Consider the following 20,777-nt stretch of genomic DNA (forward strand, 5'->3'; position numbering starts at 1 on the left):
ATTTATGCTAATGGGCAAGTAATGCTGACAAGTGATAACAAGTTAAAAGAGCTGTAAAGAACTGCAGCCACTTCAACATGATCTCAAATATGCCTCCCAGTGTCTGTGGATAACTGACATCTTCTGACATTTCATTTCTTTTTGCTTTGTGACAGCAAAGAGGTGCCCAACTGCCCCAGGAAATTTGTTAGAATATATACAAGCATGCAAGTATGGCCCAAAATTCCTGCAGCTTTCAAAAAAAATCAGGGAGACTCAGCAACATGTAAGGTGAGGTAACTAACAGGTAGATCACGGTGAACAAGAAGTGAACATTTGAAGTACTGTCTGAAGGTGTAGGCAGTAAAATAGTAACTCAACTCCTTACCTCCTTGCCTCACCATTAGCAGGACAATGCTTTCTTCAAGTGTCATGAACTTCAGAAGTTGATTTACAGCAAGATAACACAGTTATTTTGTGAGGTTTTATTGTATATGGCCCCATATGTCTTTTTATCTAACTGACACCACCTATGGCACAATTTCTTTTTATCTAATACAAACAGAACAGAAACGCTAATTTCTGCGGGGGTTTTATATTTTCAACAAAGTCAATACAGATCTCATGGTTGGAAAGGTGTTTAACCATTGAATCATACTCCACAAAATAAAACTTGAGGAAAGCTTCTTATGCTGGTTTTCCAAGCCATTAAAGAAAGGTGAACAAGCTACTCTTTATGAAACATTAGTGTTTCTTTTTATTCCCACTCTTACTTCATGACATTTCTACTGAATCTCAGGTCATTCCTAGTCTAACTTTGTAAGGTAATAGAAGAAAAAATACTTTAGGAAAATAAGATGTCATAACTAAACTCAAATAACAAAACCAAACTAAAACACAAACCACAAAGAAATTCTACCTCTAGCAGAAGGTCTACCAGTGGAGTCTGTTTGCTGGCTGGTGTGAGACATAGGTTATCAATGATCATGACACGCATGAAGTCAAACACGAACTTCTTGGCAGGGTGGTTGGTCAGGTAGGTCTTGGTGCCCACATTGCAGTATTCTGATTGGCTCCTGTTCATGCCAGAATCAGCTGCAAAGGCTTTAAACTCTTCAGCTGGGGACCCAACTTCGTCATCGAGATCAGTGACCTGTAAAAACGAGTACGTTAAAACTGTAGAGATTAGGTAATTAATGGCAGTTTCTTCACTTCTCTATTCTTTGCTTGTCTTTCTAAGGGTATTTCACTTCACATTTTGCTTCTTAAGAAGTCTTTTTAGAAAACTATGATGCTCAGAATCAGTTCCCCAGTATGGAAACATCCAGTTTTGGATTCTCAAGGTAAACAATGATCTGGCATGAGTTACATTTCATGCTCCCTGACCAACAGAATTGGATGATTTCTAGATACTTGGCAAAAATAAATGTTCTCATTGAAAAAAAAAAAAAAAAGAAAAAAAGAAAAAAAAAGTTTTGAAAAAGTTATTAACTAAAGCAGTTAAAATAAAATCAAGACAGAAGCCAACTAAAAAAGGTCATCAAGCTTACATAACATAAAACAAAAAAGGAACTGAGCCTTTTTTTTTTTTCTTTTAATACAATACCTTCATCAGAGTGCAGTTATGGGTAAGCCGGTTTCCCAAAAATCTCTAAAAGAAGAAGAAAAAAAAAAAGGGTCTCCACAGCTTTCCCATTTCTGATGAACAGAAACCTTGAAAGGCTAGCTCTTAAAGAGGACTGTAATAAAAGCACAAACAGTAATGAAAGCTGTCAAATCCAGAAGACTGACTCTTTTTATGCAACTCCCTTCCTTAAATGAAAGAGGAGGCAATATGATTTCCCTCAACAGGCTTCTTGCATCGCCAGCTTACATGTCAAGTAACCAAATGTTCTGAACATTTGGTCTGCTTTAACAGGAGAGTATTTTCAAGAAATTAAGAGAAGCTCAAATACATATTCTTGCTATTTTTAATAGCAATCTCAGAAAAGCTGAAAGACCTTTGAAAAAGTTAAGGATCTTCTCTCAAGGCAGAATTTAGATTATAATGTTTTGTTGCAGAAATCTGGCTGTGATTCAGATATTTTACCAGGCACTGATTAGTGCTACACATTTGGGCAGACAGAAACACTGGAGGAATAAACCAATTTGGAGTGAGGAGCACCCTCAAACAGCAAAGAGCTCAAGTTGCCAGGCACTATGCAGAAATTCAAGTAGTTTAAGCCTGCTTAGAAACACAAGGCTCCTCTAAAAACTCTGTACAGGTGAATGCCAAATCAGCATCACCAGTTTGTAAATGGAACTTTTTTTTGAGAGAGCAAGCTCCTAGTATGTACTTTAAAGGCAAGTTTAGCAAAAAAGCAAAAACCCCCATGTCTTTGTGAGAGACTCACCAGCAGGCACTGTTAAAAACTGGTCTCCCACTTTTACTGACAACAAAACAATAGCACACCACAAGTTACTATTTCCTGAAGTTTTTTTATCATACTCTCCATACTTCTAGCATTTGGCAACCTCTAGACAAATTATTCTTCCATGTTCTTAATAAAATTACTTTTAGATGTTGGCTAACAATATCTGTTTTTTTCCTTTCCATTCATATTCTAGAAATAGTATCATTTGCAAATGACACTAGGCTCAAAGAAAACTTCAGCCAGCAATGCAAGCAAAGTTGAATTTACACCCTCTCTTGGCTTGAACTCAGTAGTTTCAGGAAATACAAGAACACTGTTTTGTGGTTAAGCCACAAAAACAGAAATGGGAATGGGAAATGTGAGGAAAAAGAAGTTTTAGGTTTCATCACATCCTCCAGAGCTGAGGACTGACAGCCTCTTTTGCTTGTATAAATCTCAGCTAGCATTTCTCATACGATGGAAAATAATGTCCACTAGAAAACAAACAAACTGTCTATTGCCCCTAAAATGCTGCTTCTGATGTCCTTGCACAACTACCGCCCTGCAGTTTAACACACTCTTCTCTCAGATCCACAAGTACAAAACATCCAGCTCAGCCCTGATGATGACCTCTTGTGCAAGTGAGTAGAGCTTTATCTTGGTATGACTGGTAACTGATAAATCCGCAAAAGTAACACTCGTGTGAAAAACAGAAAAGGCAAGCAGCTGGATTTCCTACCATCTCAGAGTATGGTCGGATGTTGAAAGGAAACACTGTTGCTGCCAGCGCACACAGGAACTCTGGACTCATCCACAGGGAAATGAGGTCAGGTACATTGTGATACAAATACCGAAAGAACTGCATCAGGGTGACTGGATATTCCCGAAGCCAGGAGCCTTCTTCCTCTGACTGCCAGGGCTGAGTGGAGAAACAAACACCAGATTAGCACAGACAGGGCCAATTGAACACTTACTTCAGAAAGGAAGAGCACACTTTCAAGCACGTCTCAAACAGGAGACCAACCACATTTTACAGCACATCATTGACCATAAGCTAAAATGTGTGCCCTATCATGTAATGACTGAGAAATATTGGCAAACATGACTAGACTGAAGCCAACCCAAAATGTGATGGCACAGTTGAACACGCCTGGTGTCAGCACACAAGACACAGCACGTGTCTCTAAGCATGTCTGAAGTGTAGCCAAACAGGTGAGGACCAAACACAATGATCAGTCACCAGCAGAGAGACAGAACATGTGACAACAGGAATGGGTACTGCAGCAGGTACACTTGTCCAGAAGATGCTTCTGGACATGTTACCTTGGGAGAAACATACAAGCAACAGAGCATATCGCATACACATGATGATCCAACAGGTGACAACCAAATAGGTGCTGCTTTTCAAGCACTTCAAGAGGCAATTTTCAGCAGATAACACATTCTGACTTCAAGGAAATACATGATTTTCCCACTGAGAAACCAACTTTCCCTACTCTTGACGTTAGATTCAAAGATGAGAAGATGACACATTTCTCTGGCAGTAAATTAATTTCCTCTGGCATGGGGCTATTCATAGTTGGGGACTTCTCTGCACAGGGAAGGTTCATGAACGAAATCTGCAACTCACATAGCTGTGAGCAGATGGGATACAGAGTCTCAAACATTCTCCCATGATGTTAATCAGGAAAGAAACTGAATTATCTCTGACAAGGACATTGTATCCTTCTGCTTTCTTGTTTTGTTTTAACTGCAGCTAAACAGAAAGCCCAGCCTTTTTGTGGAAAAGCAGTGATAATTTTGTTGCTACTAAAATTTCTATAGATACAGGGAAAAAAGTAACAGAGAAAAACCCAAGAAAATTACATTTTGCACCCAAGTATTATGAGACTAACAGCCAATTTTGTCATGATACTAACAAAACTTCGACCTTTCTAATTTGGCTTTTAACCATGTGGAAAACTTGAACAACACAGTATATACTGAAATACAAGCAACATTTCTGATGCTTACAGAATTCAGCATGCTCCTCAGCATTCCCAGTAACAAGAAGGCAGCTTCTGTGCAAACACTGTGTATTGAGGAGGTAACAGTGCCACAGGAGGCAGGAACTCCAAATATGAAGGTCCAAATGGAGTCTAAATCAAACTGCAAGAGGTGAAAGAGAAGACATGAAATTATTCTTTTCTCCTGGGCAATTGTATACTGCTTTTTATTACAGATACAATATACTCATTTTGCAGTAGATAAAAAATTAATTGTTTTACACCCTCCAAACTTTATCACCAAACATTATATGAAAGTCACATGTCACTGAAGAAAATTTTTTTAACCATGAGCTAATGCAAACTGCAACTCTCATCTTCTCACTTTCTTCTCACTTCTCATAAAGTATGTAAATATTTTGAAACAAAAGAATTGTCAGCACTCATGCCACACAATCAACTTAGTTGACTGACATCTAGCAGTAAAACCCACATGGTATCCCACAGAAAAAAAAATGAACAACACAAACAAATCAAATTGTATTTTCCAGCAAATCTACATAATTACATCAATTAAAAATAAAAAGGAACCAAGTGTCCACCTCTAGCATTAAGAGTGCTACTAAGTAGTTGAATTTAGTTTCAGTGTAATGGTGTCATATTTCAAAGCTGTAGGAGGAGTGAGTTTCATGCCTCTACCTCATGGTAGCAGTGCTGAATGTGCTGTCAAGTATTCCCCTTGAGAAAAAAGGCAGGCACCTTCTGGTTTGAAAGTTTTACTTTTCAGTTCTCACAGATAAATAATGTCAGCACTGCACCCATTCTAAATAAGCACCCTGTCTATCTGGAGTGTCTGTGGCTTTTCTTCCCTGGGGTTTTCTAGGACTGTTGTAGGTCATATAATATCTACTCACTTACTTCAAGAAAGCCCAAAATAACCTGTTCAGAATAAGAACAACCAACATTTTTCAGCAACAACTGAGTTGTCTCCCTATAAAACCACAGTGACTTTCTGAAATAAAAACAACCTTTTGTTGCCTGTAACCTGTGAACTCTCTTTAACAGAGCAACTGCCGACTCCTTAAACAAAAAACCACAAAAAACCCACCTCACAATCAAAGCAAGCAAGTAAAAGATTATGTTCCCTTCAATGCCCACAGCATGCCAGTTTGAACTAGAGATCTACTTCTCATTTGAACCCAAAATGGACCACAGTGACACCAGTGACTGCTAAGCCATAGCAGGCTGGCTTCTACATAGTCCCAACCCAAAGGGCTTAGCACTAAACACCACATCATGACTGTGAGTCAGCTGCAGAGAAGGAGAGGGCCTGGTTAATTCATTATTTTCTTTCATGACAGACAGAATTACATTCACATCTTACTGGATAATTCCTACCTTGGCACCCTGATTACACTGGCTGCTGATGACAGGTGCACTGACCTGCAGGTTTTCAGGCAGTTCAGTGACTGGCTGCTGCAGGAAAAGGGCCATGAGGAGGAAATAGAGTGCAGGCACGTTAGTGTGCTTTGGGAGAAGGGACTGCAGAATGGGGAAGCCTGGGAAGTGACAAGCATCCCGGTTAATCTCTCGCACTGTCGATCTACCACCAGCACTCCGGCCGACATTGAACCCTATGAGAGAAAACAAGACACAAAGCCAACAACGTTAAGAGGGTGACACCTGTGTGTCACCATGATCTTTTCTGAAAAATCCTCTTTGCCCAGGATTCTTCTCCTGGGAAGATGAACAGCCTCAGAGGAAAAGAAAAGCAATATTATCTGATTGCTTCTCCCTGTGTTTTGCTGCTTAGGAATGTGGTCAGCACATTGTTTACCAACAGGTGCATCTTTGATTGGTTCCATGTGAATTGTGTTGACTTAATGACCAATCCCAGCCCAGCTGTGTCAGGACTTTGTTCAGTCACGGGTTTTTATTATTCATTCTTTTCTAGCCTTCTGTCTGTATCTTTTCTGTATAGTTTAGTATAGTTCTAATATATAATTTCTTTTAATATAACATCAAAAATTAAAAAATAAAGGAAATTACTGCTTTCCAGACCACATAGATGACACTCTTCCATACAGAATGCTTAATATAAATGCTTACACACACACATTAATTTTCTAGCTGTAACGTGGGCTTTTAAAACACCCAGGTTTCTGAAAATAGGTATTTTACTGGCTGAGAGTGAAATATCACCTTAATCTCAGTTACAGATTTATATAATGAAGCAGCAACCCATGATCCATTTAAGTCAATGGGCAGCTAATTGTGTCCAGAGAAGTCTCAAAGGCATCTTATTTCAGGTATTTTGCTAATGATTAATCAGCTGGTAGTAAGCATTAAACAGTCTTATTTTATATAAGTGCTGCCAGAACTACCTTTTTTGACCGTGCTCCTACCTATGTATTTCAACATCCTACTTAAAGGAAAAAGAAAATACACCTGGGTGACAGAAGCACTTATTTTCAAGCAAGGAAAGAGGCAGGAAGACAGTTCAGTCTCCACATCAGCACTGCGAGCCATTGGTCTGACACTGCCAGTGGTCAGATGTTTTTTCTGAGGCTCAAACACAGATACACTTTCCACCAGAAAGTGACTTTTTAATCAGAAAATCTCTAGAAGGAATCAGACTAATGAAATCTGTGCTACATAGTTGCAGAAATTCCATCAGCAACCTTCAACAAAAATTCATCATATTTGGTTTAATGAGAAATCTTGGAGCCAGTATGTTATGATTTCTTAAAAAACACAGCATGCAAAAATTAGATAATCTGTCACTATCAGTTTATGAGACTCAAGAAAAATATCTTTTTCACCACAGTTGAGCTTGGATTCATTTAAAGTGATAGTATAATAGGAAAAATAGGGACACTTGAAAAATGCTTTCAAATGTAATTGTAAATCAAAATCTTACTTAAAAAGATTTTGTAACTGAAGAAAATGTTTATGCTATTGGACATTTAAAGTACATACTAAATAAAAATGGTCCATTCCCTAAAATGCTAATGGTTTTCAGGTTTTTAAAGCACAACCAGGCAAGGGAAATGCATGTGCAAAATTGTTTCTTAAATAAAATAGCAGAACCTTAATCAGAATAAACCAAACAACAGATGCTTTTTATTTTAACAATAAAATATTTGCATGTGTTTTACAGCTTCTGAAAAAACATTTTCCTTAATCCTCCTAAATCATGGCAATGCAAAGAATCATTCTATGCTCGTAGCTGAATATCCTGAGGGATATATTGTGGCAAACAGTAAAAAAAGTTTCCTTTAAGCAAAAAAAACCAAGATACTATATTTGAAATTGATCAAAGATACAAAGCAGAAAGAAATATTTTTTATATTTTTGTATTTTTGTTTTAGGAAGAGCCCTCTTCCTGAAGGAAGATCACTTCAACAACACTTCAATTACTTCCTTATAGTAAACCAATTCAGAAAAACTCTTAGTGCAGTAACAGATCATGTACTGCTGCAACGCAGACAGGTGGCTCCTTGAACAGTTATTTGCAACAATGAAGTACTATTGATACCACTGTTCTGATCTAAAGGTTACCGAGGCTTATGAAAGACCCTCATTTAATGTCAATGAGTTTGCACCAGAGCCTGAATAGACTTCATCTGAAAAGCCCTATTTTATTTAGACTGGGAAAAAAAAAACAGGTCAGTGGGAAATTGCCACTACACCTCTCTATAAAGAACTGACAAATGTTATTTCAAACATTTGGATATACATTTCAGACAGCTCAGAGATGCCCAAAATGGATCCTGTAGAACTAAAGCCTTACACACAATTCTAGGTCACAAGGGGTAACTGAGAGGTCTGATAACCTGGCTAACTGAGGATTTAAGAACCTGAAAAAAAAGCCTTTAATAGAAAGTGTGCTTGTGTACACAAAAATGCAGGAGAGGGAAAGGAAAAGGAATGCTGAGATTATACTGTGAACACATAAATTTCCAAGACAGCAAAAATTCAAACTGGTAAATTTGATGGAAACAGCACTCACAAGGCAAAGCAGCCCAGATATAATGCTGCACAATTAACTATTACAAGTAAACAAACAAGCAAATTTTACTGAATCTTTATTAGTTGTGTGCATAAAGTGCTGCTCTATGCTTCCTTTGCACGTAGCTCAGCCAAGCCTGCCCACAGGACACACTTAACCTTACCCTGATGGTAAGACAAAAAAACCAATTAGCTACATATGATGCACCAAAACTGAACTACAACAACATCTTTGTCATGTCAGCTAAGGGCAGCTTTGTAAAACCACTCCCTTTTGCCTAGGAAATCTTAACTCTTGCTTGTAAGAAAAATGAAGTGCAGAAGCATCTGATTGCAGCACAGACAAGAGTAACAGAAAGGCCTCAGCCAGACAGCACCCCCACAATAACCCATAGTTCAACACTGAAGCACAGGTGCTCCCTGCAATCCCTGAGGGGCTGAGATGCCTACCTAACACAGTACCAATCTTATTGGTCAGGACAGAATCCGTCTGATCCAGCCAGCCTCCACCGCTGAGACCCTCCTTAAACTTCATAAGGATGGACTGATTGCTCAACAGGACCACGAGAATTCGCATGGCTGCTGTGACTGTAGTGGAATGAAGATGTTCTTCCATAAACATCATAATCCAATCAAAACCCAGTGTCTTGACCAGTTCTTCACAAGCCCTAAGCGAAGGGGAAAAAAAAGGCACATTTTACAGCATTTAGTTTCCTACTAGACAGCAAAAATCATTGTCCTCCACTGCAGGGCAAACCTTAACAGCAAATTCTTAGTTAAGTTTGCTACAAACAAGTAATATCACTTATCAAGTCTTTATAAGAAACAGGTAATGTGCATTTGTTCGGAAGAAAGGAAGGACTAAATAGAGCTCCTGGGACTAATTCCATTGCATGAGATTTCTCCAGTTGCTGCTTTTGATAACAAATATGGAATTCTGAACTGAAATCATTTTGTTAAACAAGAAGTTTTCACATCTCCTTAATGAACTAGTATTAAAAAATGAAGGAAGATTGTTTCTTTCTTTGTTTTAATTATAGGAAGAGTTACTTGGGAACATCTGAAAGTGTTTTTTGCAATATTAAGGGGCATTCTAGTGTTGATGATCTTAAGGATAATGCCTACTGAAGCCTCTGGATCTCAGCCCAGTGAGAATCTGACTTAAAATCAAAAGTTTTCTCTTTGACAGATTTTTTTTTCTATAACCACACATGAAGTTGAGAGAAAACAACAAATTTAATACTGTATCCCATTTCTACTAATATAGATATATCCCATAATATCTACTAATATATATATCCCATTTATACTAATATGATACCTGAGAGTAATTCAGTGACATCTACATAAATTATTCATCATTTTCTATTAAATGATGCAATTCAACTAGTGATTTGAAGGGAGGCCCTATAATTCTTCCCCTTGAAATAAAATATTATATATTTTCTCTGTCCCAGGGTTTTTTTTGTACTTACTGCAAATTAACAGTTGTCTTTTCTTTAGATGTATACAGAAGTTTCAGAAGGATATCTAAAAGCCTGTTCCGCAATAGAATAAGATTAGCTGAAACAAGTCCTCCAAAATCATCCTCTGCTCCTAAATATTGAATAAAACCAAACAAAAAAAGAGAGGTAAAATCAAGATTTTGGAACTTGGGCGTTTTAAAGGCTATTCATAAATTCCATACATAAGCAAACACAACCTGACCCCCCACTCAGGCTCCAAGGAAGCTGTGCTAAAGCGCAAGCAGCCCGTAATACGGTGCTGAGAAATGTCTGGTGCCTCCTTATCACTGTCCCACAGACTTTGGGCAGCTTGAAGAACAAAAGGAATTCAAAAGGAACACATGAGGCACAGGAAGATAATGATGAATCCCACCGGACTATGGAATTGTTTGGGTTGGAAGGAACCTTGAAGATCATCAAGTTGCTACCCCCCCTGCCATGGGCAGGGACACCTTCCACTGGACTTCCACTGCTCAGAGCCTCATCCAAACTGGCCTTGAACACACCCAGGGATGGGGCATCCATACCTTCTCTGAGCAACCTGTGCCAGTGCCTCACCACCCTCTCACCACCCTCACAGTAAGGAATTTCTTCCATATATCCAATCTCAAACAACTCTCTTTCAGTTTGAAGCCATTCTCCCTCACCCTATCACTACATGCTCTTGTGAAAAGTCCCTCTCCAGAATGTGCAGACTGCCAAACCCTGTTTTTTGTGACACCACATATAACTAACTGTAAAAGAAGAAACATCTCTCTCACTTGTCCCTCTGCACCAGTGTATTCCCAAGAGATGTAGAACCAGAGGTTCTTTGGATAATTCTACTATTTATTTGGCTGACATCCACTGTGGGACTAAAACATTTCTGTTCAGGGAGACTGAGTGAAAATGCAATTGCGCAAGGTAAATAAGCGTATAAATGGTCTCAAATCAGTTCAATGTAAGAATTATTGAAGGATGGTAACATTTCTTTTTTTGCCTAAGAAAAGTTACTAGGTAGTCTTAGCTAATTCTTTCACTTCTTTCACACCTGGAGGGCTGATGCACCTAGCAACCAGTTGTTTGTTTGTTTTTTTTCCTCCTCTTCCCACAAAGAAGCAGAGATACACAGCTGATTGGAAGGAGCAAGTGGAGGAAAGAGAACAAAACCATAGAGTGTTAAATGAAGGAAACAAAAAAAAAGTGCTTTGCTCCGCTTTGCACTCAATACTGAAAATTAAAGCCCCACTAACTAGCAGCCACGTTATAACAATACTGCAACATTGTTAATGACACTATTTATACATTTTTTGTATTCAAGCACAGAAGAGACCATAATGTATTTTATTCTACTGCTTCTAAATACTGTCAACACTTACCACTATCAAGCTTTTCTTCATTATTAATTTCCATGACTACAAATTTCTCACAGACTGCAAACGTAGGTAAAGTGGAAGAGATGAACTGTCCAAACCTTGACGGATACAGAAAAAACATCACTCATTGATATGACAGATGCACTCTCATCTATCAATAATTCACCTTAAATATAAAACCATGACACCAGTGACAGGGAGATACCCAAAAATGTCAGCTTCCTCACATCTGAAGATTAAATGAAGACCATTTTCATCAAAGTTACTAGCCAAAACACAAATTAATTTGTAGTAATTAATAGAATACTTGCAGACAAGTCTGCAGGAAACAGACTCTAAAAATGCTAGGATTCAGGAAAGGGAACTGGGAGACACCTCTGAGTCCTACTAAAAGGAACACCTCAAGTTAAAGGAGGACAAAACATTATTCTCAACCTCTTAGAGCTGAACAATTATTACATCAAAACGGTGGTTACTCAACTCTGGAAGAACATTTATGCCTATAGCTTGAGGTTATGTAACACAGGGTCATGGTTTTCCATGACAAGACGCTGATGTACCACTCCAAGAAAGGAGATGCAATATATTTCTTTCCTCTGCAGCTAATCTGAAATGGCCCCTAGCGAGTGCAACTTTTCCCAAGTTACGCAACATTTTTCATTCTTTATTTCCAGGAAGGAGAACAGGGAACACCGGTCTACAATCTATTCTGTAACCATTTAAGCATAAAATCAATAGTTTTAGTCTTGAATCATTTTTTGTCCTGTACAATTAAAACAAAGAAAAGATGCTTAGGTTGAGGCTTCTGATACCTTTAATTGTGCTTAAAAGTAAGGAGCTGGAAACATGACCACACATATGCAAAGAGCTCCTAAACCCCAAAATATTTTATCCATTTCTATTATAATGAAATAAGAGATGAAAAAAATCTAGTTATCAAGGAGTTAAACTATACTTAAGGCATTTCAAATACTCCTGTACACATGAATTGCAGTAACTAGTGTAATTTTCATCAGTCAAAATTAGTAGCACTATATCTGACAGCCTTAAATACCTTCTTATACAGTGATGATTAAGAAAAAATCTGAAACTAAACTTTGCATTCAAGACAGTAATCAGAATTGCATTTTAACCAGAAATATCTTTTTAGCCCATGTCAAATAATATTCAGTGGGATTCAGGAGGAGTGCTTAGTGCTTTACATGAACAAAAAGGGCTGCTCAGCACCTTCATTTTTCACTGGTAGAACATTAAGCTAGTTTGACCATTAAACCAGTTTGGCCAGATACAAATTGAAAATCATATGCAAATCAAGGTTTCAATATATTCCTAATGCCTAGTTTAATCTAGTTCATAAAGGAAAAAAAAAGTCAGTATGTGAGCATTCCATGTCACACACTCCTCAGCAGTATGACCATGAAGTACTTTTGACCAAGGTAACAGAACCAAGAAAATGATTCAGGTGTGGGCTACCTGAGTAGGTCATAGCTGCTGGGGAAGCCCTGAAGTAGAAAGCTCAGCACATTGCTAATCGCAGCAATAGTGGGCTGGGACAGGGACATGTCTCGAAGAGTCAACAGCAGTCTTGGGATGAGTTGGAATTCCCTCATTAACTTTGCATTCTTTGCTGCTTCACTGGAAGAAGAAAAGAAATTAGATGACCATTTAAAATTGGATGTATTCTCTACATATCACCTAATCCTGCAAATCCCATTACTAGGCTTGCACCAGTTCGTACCTTGACTCAGTGAGGAGCTCAATGAAGTGCTCAAATAATGACAGATGAAGCTCGTAGGGCGCATGAAGCCAGACCTGAAATACAGAAAAAAACAGTATTTTTTTTGTACATAAATTGACTTGTAGGTTAAAAACAAGCATTAATAAATAAAAGGTTATGAAGATATTAAAATCATTCATATACATGACTCTTTACCTGGGCATGAAGAACAACACACCAGTTCAAAAAATATTCTCTGTAAGGGTACCATGCTGAAAACTTATAAAGGGATCTAGACAAAAGGTCACACACCTTTGTCTTTTTGTACAGACTTTAAACAGACAGTGCAATGACTCCAAGGGAGCTATTGGGATTTACAAGGCTGTGTTAAATTTATTTCATTTAGGTGAAGGTTTATGTATTCATAAAATTAACTTACTACCTTCTTCCAAGATTAAACTCAAGGTTTTCCCTGATTTTATTTTTTACCCTGCATTGCCTGCACTTAAATTATTTAGATTCCTTACCAAAACCCCCAAAATATCAATTGTTCAATCAATAGAAGTAATAGAAGACATAAAAGCCAGAAAGCTCAGCTACAGCTGCAAATCTCAAAACTGATTTGCTATTGAATAAAGCACAATTAATATTTGTTCTCTGGTGTATAAAACTGGCTTAAATGAAAAGCTTTCTAATTTTTGCTTTTCTCCTAATCTTATAATTTAAATGATGAGAACAAATCTTTTAGTTTCCCTGTTCTGCATGAGTAAGAACATCTAATTTATCCAAACTAAGTGAAATGTTTGGGTCACTGATTTCTGAAAAAAGTAAGTAATTAAAACAATCAAAAAACTGAAAAAACAATAGCCAAAATCTCAGACTTTCTTTTTAAATAAGGTTTCCAGGAGTGCTTTGAAATACTCAAACAGACATCTAAAAAAAGGAAATGGTTAAGTTTATTAAGTCATTTGTGCAAAACTGACTTCAATATTAAGTCAGCAACTTACAGCTGGCTTAGCAGTGGTAGTAGGGTTTTTACTTACTTACTTTAATGTACATGAATCAGAATTCTGTTAGTCAGTCTATGTCAGGTACAGATAATGCCAAAGGAGCACATCCTAAAGGGTAAGTTCTGGGAATCTTTTATCAGCCTCTACTGCATTAGCATTTCCCTCTGAAATTTGCTACTTTCCTTACTTTAACACAGCATTTAAGTATTTCATAGGTCATGAAAACAGAATTTTAACTCCCTTACTAATAACCTTGCAGGAAATGTATGATAAAGTGATTCCCATGTGCTATGTTGAAAGTTTACCTTCTACTTTTATTTTCAGGGCACTTTTCATGCCTTGATATATGTACTGCAGTAGAACACACAGGTGAAAAGAAATTGAGGAACAGAAAACTACAGAATGTTGAATTCTAAACTAGCAAAAAGCAGAAACACCTGTGGCACCCATCCATTGTTTCTGCAGTGATTCAAGCCATTTCAGCAAGAAAAATTACCAATAATCTTGCTGCTCACCTGCTTTATTGTTCTATATAAGAAATCAGATGTTCTCAGTATAACAGTCTAATTTGCTACTGTTGAATATTTAAGGTACACTATCAGCATCTGACTTAATCGCTATCCACCATTATAATCACTCTTCTGTGCAGCTCTACATACTTCAAAATCACAGAGCAGGTCCTGGAAGGCAGCAGAATTTGGGATAATGGATGTCTCGTGTCCGCTGTCAACAGTTCCCACCAAGGAAAAGGTCAGGTGGAGTATGTGGCTGTTCAGAAGGGACCGCTTCTTCTTTAACAGCATTGCCAGCAGCTTGAACAAGTAAACAGAAAAGGAATTAGTCCTGTGAGCACACAGCAATGTTGTCTAAGCATGCCGGAGAACAGATGAAATGCCTGTGCCCCTTTTGAGAAGGTCTTTAAAGTATGTCTGCTGGTTGATACTCTTGATGAAAGAGTTTGAAAGTTCATTACAGAAGTAGCATATCCAGGACACCCTCTAGCTCATAAAACATCTGTTTACACCACAGATAGGATCTAGGCCCTGAGGATTAGGGACACACACATCGCTCTCAGCTCTCTGGCAGTCAGTCAGTTTAAGACAGCACATCCTCAAGCAGTTGTGCTCCTGAACAGGAAACATGGACATGGCAGACCAATGGAGCAGGCCTAGAGCACTGCATGCCCAAATGAGAGGTATTCTGGCACTGAAAAAAAGTAACTAAAATATGAATAAGCCTTTTTTTTTTTTCTTGCTACGCTTTGTTCTCCTAGGCATGACTGCAGTCCCCACTTCTGCTCTAACTTATAATCTGGGCTGGGAAAGAACCATTTGCCAGATTTACTGCTACAGTCTCTTTTCTTCTGAAGCAAACTTGTTGAAACAGTCAACATCCTGGCCTGTTCAGCTTTACCATCCTCACTGAAACACTAAAGAAACACAAATTTCTGGGAATCTCCCTCAAACCACACTATTTGCTGATGTCAATACAAGTGGAATGTAAGGTCATTTGTGACGCTCCACTACTACTCATGGTACAAGAAGGACACTGTCTAGACTTGTTTGGCCACAGTAAGCCAAGATCTGCACCAGGCTCTTTGGAATGATACATTTTGATGTAAATGCACCAGGCACTAGCATTTCAAGGTTTGCAGCTACACAGCTCAAACCACAGAACTTTCCATTTCAGTAAAGCAGCCTCTGTGAGAAACATAAAGTGCATTGCTCATGTGAAGACCTTTTCGAATCAGTCAATCAATCCTTCTGTATACGTGATTGCCTTTTCCCCATTCCAATGAAGAATTAATGTCTTCAGCTTGAAAGGATACAGCATCACTAACTACAAAATCCATGCAGTCTCCTTAAAAGGATGCTTCTAGGAGTTGACTTGTTTGGGTTTTTTAATGTATCCTTATCCTCTCTGTTGCTGGCATATCAGAGACACCCCTGGGCTTGCAGGGGTGGGATCAAAATCACAAGAAAAGACTCATTTAAGTACGACAGTTGTGCTCTTCTGTGGTGTTACTGAAGGCTCAGTTTCAGCAATGCAGCTAAATGTGCACGAGGGCTGAGCAAAAAACTTTTCACCCTCTCCTTTAAAAGACATCGTAAATAATTCATCTATGCTAACTAACCAAGAGCTCAAGTAACTTCTAAAGAGAAACTTGGGTTACAACACAACAAGAGATTTCCACGGGAACTGTGATGACAAACAGTGAAATTCAATTCAATCAGCCTAGTCTGTTTTAAGACATTTCTTACATACCTGATAACCTTTGATTCTTTCCATCTCTTTGCTGGCCAAAGGGTTGCTCTTTACCACACAGACCAAAGCTTTCACAGCTGCATACAATCCTTCCACATCTGATGCCATGGCTACAAGTCCCAAAATAGCAGCAGCTCCACCAATGTACTGTAGCGTAGTGGCAACAGGTCTGGGGACAAATGTTCTTACTCCTGAGCACAGAGAAAATGAATTAATATATTCAAATCAAATTTTTGCATGAAATAATTGTGAAAATGTGAAAGCAATTTTCATTTTAGTATTACTTGAATTATAAAAGAATGTTACTAGGAGAATTATGACACCTTAGGAGAGGAAGTGAAGGAAATATAGAACAATAGTTTACGACCTAAGGTAAAGTAATTTAATATATTTTCATAATAATGAATCATAAACTGAAACAAGCATCCCATGTGAGCAAAAGAAGATAATAGTATATGCATAAAATATAAAAATGTTCAATAAATACAATGCACCATTAACACTCATCAGTCACATGATTTATCTCCTAGACCTAAGTTCTTACTGACAAGTAATAAATAACTTTAAAGCATAATAATTCTTAAGTGCTCAACTCACCCAAATACCCTATCAAAGCTGCACCAATGGAGCGTGCTGGTCCATTCAAATGTCCTGCTGAGTTATGTAGTAGCTTCACAGGTGTGGCATTTTCATGAGAAGAAATTGCCAGCTAAAGAAAACAAGAAAAAAACCAGCAGGGATTGAAGGGAAGAGGTTATTTTTATGTAAGCCTAAAATTCATAACTTACGAATTTCCCTACTGTGATCAGGAGTAACATACAACAAACCCAGATTAAGCCTTTCCTCTCAGGAGAGATGCTCCATCCCCCTCTGATCATCTTGGTGGTCTTCCCTGGACTCACTCCAACAGGCCCATGTGCTGGGGACCCCAGAGCTGCAGGCGGGGTCTCACCAAGGATGCAGCACTGCAGGTGGGGGTCTCACCAGAGCAGGGGGGCAGAATCCTCTCCCTCACCTGCTGCCTATGGTGCTTTGGATGTAGCCCAGGACATGTCTGGCTTTCTGGGCTGCGAGTGCTCATGGCTGGGTCATGTCCAGCCCCTCTTCCACCAGCACCTCCAAGTTCTTCTCAGCAGGACTGCCCTCAATCTGCTCATCCCCAGCCTGGACTGATACCAGGGATTGCCCTACCCAGGTGCAGCACCTTGTACTTGGTGTTGTTAAACCTCATGAGCTTCCAATTGGCTCACTTCTCAGGGCCCACCTAGCCCTGGAACTCATCTAGATCCCACTGGATGGAATCCTGTCCTTGAAGTGTGTCAATAGCACCACTCAGCTCAGTTTCATCAGTGAATGTGCTGAGGGTGCACTTGATCCCTCTCTGTCATTAATGAAGGTATTAAATAATACTGGTCCCTACATGGACTCCTGAGGGACAGCACTTGTCACCAATTTCCACTGGGACTCTGAGCCATTGACCATTACCCAGTAGATGCAACTGTCCAATCACTTTCTCATGTATCTTAACAGCCCACCCATTGAATCCATCTTTCTCCAGTTTAGAGAGAAAGAGGTATTGGGGGGCTACGACAAAGGCTTTACAGCAGTGCAAATAAATCACATCTGTACCCCTTCCCTTGTCCACTGATGCAGCTACCCCATCACAGAAGGCCCCAAGTTGGCCATCTAGCACCTAGAGAAGCTGTGAGTTCTCAGTTCCTGAAAGCATTCAAGGTCAGGCTGGAATGCACTTTGAGCAACCTGACACAGTGAAAGGTGACCTTGCCCACAAGAGGGGGATCAGACCAGATTGTTCCTGGCTGCATTGAGCAAATTGTCTTGAAGTAAGTTGAAAGAAAGGAAAAAGTCATACACATTTACTGACTGATTTCCCAACATACCTGTTTGGCAATAGCTTTACTATCCAACTTGTTGTAAACTTTCCTTATTTTTGCCACTGTAAATGAAGAAACTGACAGTGCATAGAGACCAAAGGAGACCTTCTCTTCTGGTACCAAAGATATCGGCGATGGATTGATTCCTTCAGACTTCGAATCTTTACCTTAAAGACAAAATAGAAGTTCCCTTCATTAATGGCGTTGTTTTATTTTAATTTGAACAGTAAAACCTTAAGCAACTTATACTGCAGAATAGGTATAAAAAAAAGATTCTGCAAACAGCTGAGATGTGATATTGTCCTGCCTAAAGGCTGTAAATGTCCCTTCCCTTCTGAAGGAAAACAAAGCAATCAAAAGTCAGAGAAGCATTTGGTAAATCTGCATCTTTGCCTGTGACAACTGGCTTTTTACTACAGTTTGATAGGAAAGCTGCCTTGGAATGGTATGAGAGATGCAAGATTCAAAGAGAATATATAATCATATCTTTAAAATTTTGTATCCTTTCTCATTTCACTTTCTACAGGTAAATATCGCATACAGTATGAATAATGACTTTTCTAACTGGTTTAAAACCAAAGCGAGGAATACAAGCACTTCTACTATATCCCAGCACAAGAATTTAGATTCCTATTATCCTCTTAAAGAGCAGCTACTAATCTCATTCCTGTGAAGAGCAAGCTTTTCCTCCCTGTTCCTGCATACTCTCTCACCTCTTCTGCCAGTATGCACATAAAGATTCTAGCACAGCTAGCCCAAGTTACCAGGTGCCACCTGGCCTGTACTTACATGGAATATAAACTGCTTGGAAGCTCCCGACATAGTTGGGTCCCAGCTCATAAATGGTGCTGACCCCTGGGGCAGGCAGCACTTCCTCCAGGAAGTGCGTGGGGCCCAGGCGCCACACCAGGGAGGAGAGCTGGCGCTGTGCAGGTGGCGTGCCGATGTAGGCGTACACTGTGCTGACCACGGGGGGGTTGGCAGAGCCAGAGCCACTGGGGCTGCTGTGGATGTAGTGAAGCTGTGAGGGAGCAAAACGCAGGCAAGTTAGCGAGGGAGCAAGGGTACCGTGACAAGATCAGAAATTTTATCCAAAAATGGTTTTGCAAGCCAGGGGAGGTATCAAATTATTGCTATGTAATGAAGGGTATTCTGACGCTGTACTGAACTACACAGTGAAGAATACTAAAAAGAAAGGAAATGTGAAGACCAGAAGTGGGTATCAGAAGATGAAGGTGTGTATGGAAACACAGGAGAACATGAGAATTCTGTGTCTATAGAAGCTGTATCTTGATTCTAAAGACATGGTGCTCAAAGTAGTGTTGTTTCTCCTTTCCCAGCCTTTGGAAACTACACCATTTCAAGCTCAAGTGCAAATGCGATGAACTAAATTCAGCAAGACTTTTCAAATAATTAAACAAATACACAAGTAAGATCCTGGCCAATATATAAAGAGAAGAACAACCTCACAGGCTTTTTTTCTATTTACATTGTAAAAATTCTGTTAGTAGCTATTAAATGTAGTCATGTATAGCCAGAGAGATGGCCAGACAGACACTTATGTATTACAGCTGTCAGCATAACTGCTGTGGTTCGTTTTGGTGTGGGGGGGCACCCCGGGCTGTCCCCGGAAGGCCCCCTAGGCTGTGAGCTGGCTGGCAGCAGCAGGCAGGCAAGGTGACTCCACATGGCTTCTGAGGGTGCTGATCAGATGAAGGTTTATTTGGGGTCCCATCCCCGGAAACAGCATGATTACTGAGTGGGAAGGGGGAAGGAGGGGGAGCCTAGGGGAGGGAAGGGACAAGAGGCGGGGAAGAGGCTGGGAGAGAGGAAGGCCTAAGAGATCGACCGACTTCACCAGCACAGCTTAAGAGGGAGATTGACGTGGGCACGGAATCAGACTTGGGCCAATGGGATTACAGGTACATGATGGTTCAGGGCAGGACCACAGGCTTAGAATATAACATACATTTTGGGCGGGTGAGACAGGGCATACCATTTCAATAAAATGCAATATGACACATAACAACTTAGGGTAGTCCCCCTCTTGCAAAAGGAATACTGAGAGATAAACTTTGAAAATCAACATGTTGTTTTACCTACAGCAGTACAGTAACATTAGCTAGTATAAAGCCCACACTTGCCAGTTGTCAAATGATGTTTGGATATCTGTTATAGCTTGGGAATACTGTGCTCAGTGGACAGGTCCACAGTGCTCTTCACTGCTCTCTGCAGTTCTTTCCACCTAACAATGAGGTATTGACCTTTGCAAATAAACGTGGTGTTTGCTTGTTGTTTTTTGTTTTGTTGCTTGGGTTGGGGTTTTTTTCTGTTCTGTTGGGGGTGAACACCTTTTAGATGGGGTGGTGGTGGTTGATTTTGCTCTTTTTTATTGTAAGGTTTTTTTATTGCACAGAGAAAAAAATCACTCCAACCAGTAAAAATGAGAATTGAAAGATTTATTTTACCTTAACAGTGTTAACAAGCTGTCCGTCGAGGTAGAGTGCAGCTGTGCTGTTCTTCAGCATGCCTTTACTCATGACCAGAACTAGGTGATGCCACTGGCCTTCCACAATGAGGTCACCGCAGCGGAAACGGGCACAACAGGGAAGAATTTCATAAAATGATGATTCCTCACTGAAGTCATCAACTAAAAGAAAAG

At 39.4% G+C, this 20,777-nt stretch overlaps 1 protein-coding gene across 6 annotated transcripts in view; it reads right to left on the reverse strand.

The window, feature by feature from the left end:
* WDFY3 (WD repeat and FYVE domain containing 3) overlaps positions 1-20,777 on the reverse strand; it is a 153,282-nt gene that overhangs the window by 31,396 nt on the left and 101,109 nt on the right. For 4 of the 6 annotated variants that reach the window (XM_041411900.1, XM_041411904.1, XM_041411899.1 and 1 more), the window contains 16 exons: positions 20,584-20,765; positions 18,905-19,136; positions 18,122-18,282; positions 16,818-16,929; positions 16,221-16,411; positions 14,615-14,767; positions 12,967-13,040; positions 12,702-12,863; positions 11,232-11,326; positions 9,844-9,964; positions 8,819-9,036; positions 5,756-5,991; positions 4,386-4,520; positions 3,112-3,291; positions 1,586-1,630; positions 899-1,132 (listed from right to left, as the gene is read on the reverse strand). In XM_041411900.1, coding sequence (XP_041267834.1) covers positions 899-1,132; positions 1,586-1,630; positions 3,112-3,291; positions 4,386-4,520; positions 5,756-5,991; positions 8,819-9,036; positions 9,844-9,964; positions 11,232-11,326; positions 12,702-12,863; positions 12,967-13,040; positions 14,615-14,767; positions 16,221-16,411; positions 16,818-16,929; positions 18,122-18,282; positions 18,905-19,136; positions 20,584-20,765 — 2,531 coding nt within the window. The remainder of the gene's footprint in view (positions 1-898; positions 1,133-1,585; positions 1,631-3,111; positions 3,292-4,385; positions 4,521-5,755; positions 5,992-8,818; positions 9,037-9,843; positions 9,965-11,231; positions 11,327-12,701; positions 12,864-12,966; positions 13,041-14,614; positions 14,768-16,220; positions 16,412-16,817; positions 16,930-18,121; positions 18,283-18,904; positions 19,137-20,583; positions 20,766-20,777) is intronic. The other 2 variants (XM_041411903.1, XM_041411901.1) reach the window with 2 other exon arrangements.

This window comes from Onychostruthus taczanowskii, unplaced genomic scaffold (genome assembly GCF_017590055.1).
Source record: "Onychostruthus taczanowskii isolate IOZ18803 unplaced genomic scaffold, ASM1759005v1 scaffold38, whole genome shotgun sequence".
Lineage (NCBI taxonomy): Eukaryota > Metazoa > Chordata > Aves > Passeriformes > Passeridae > Onychostruthus > Onychostruthus taczanowskii.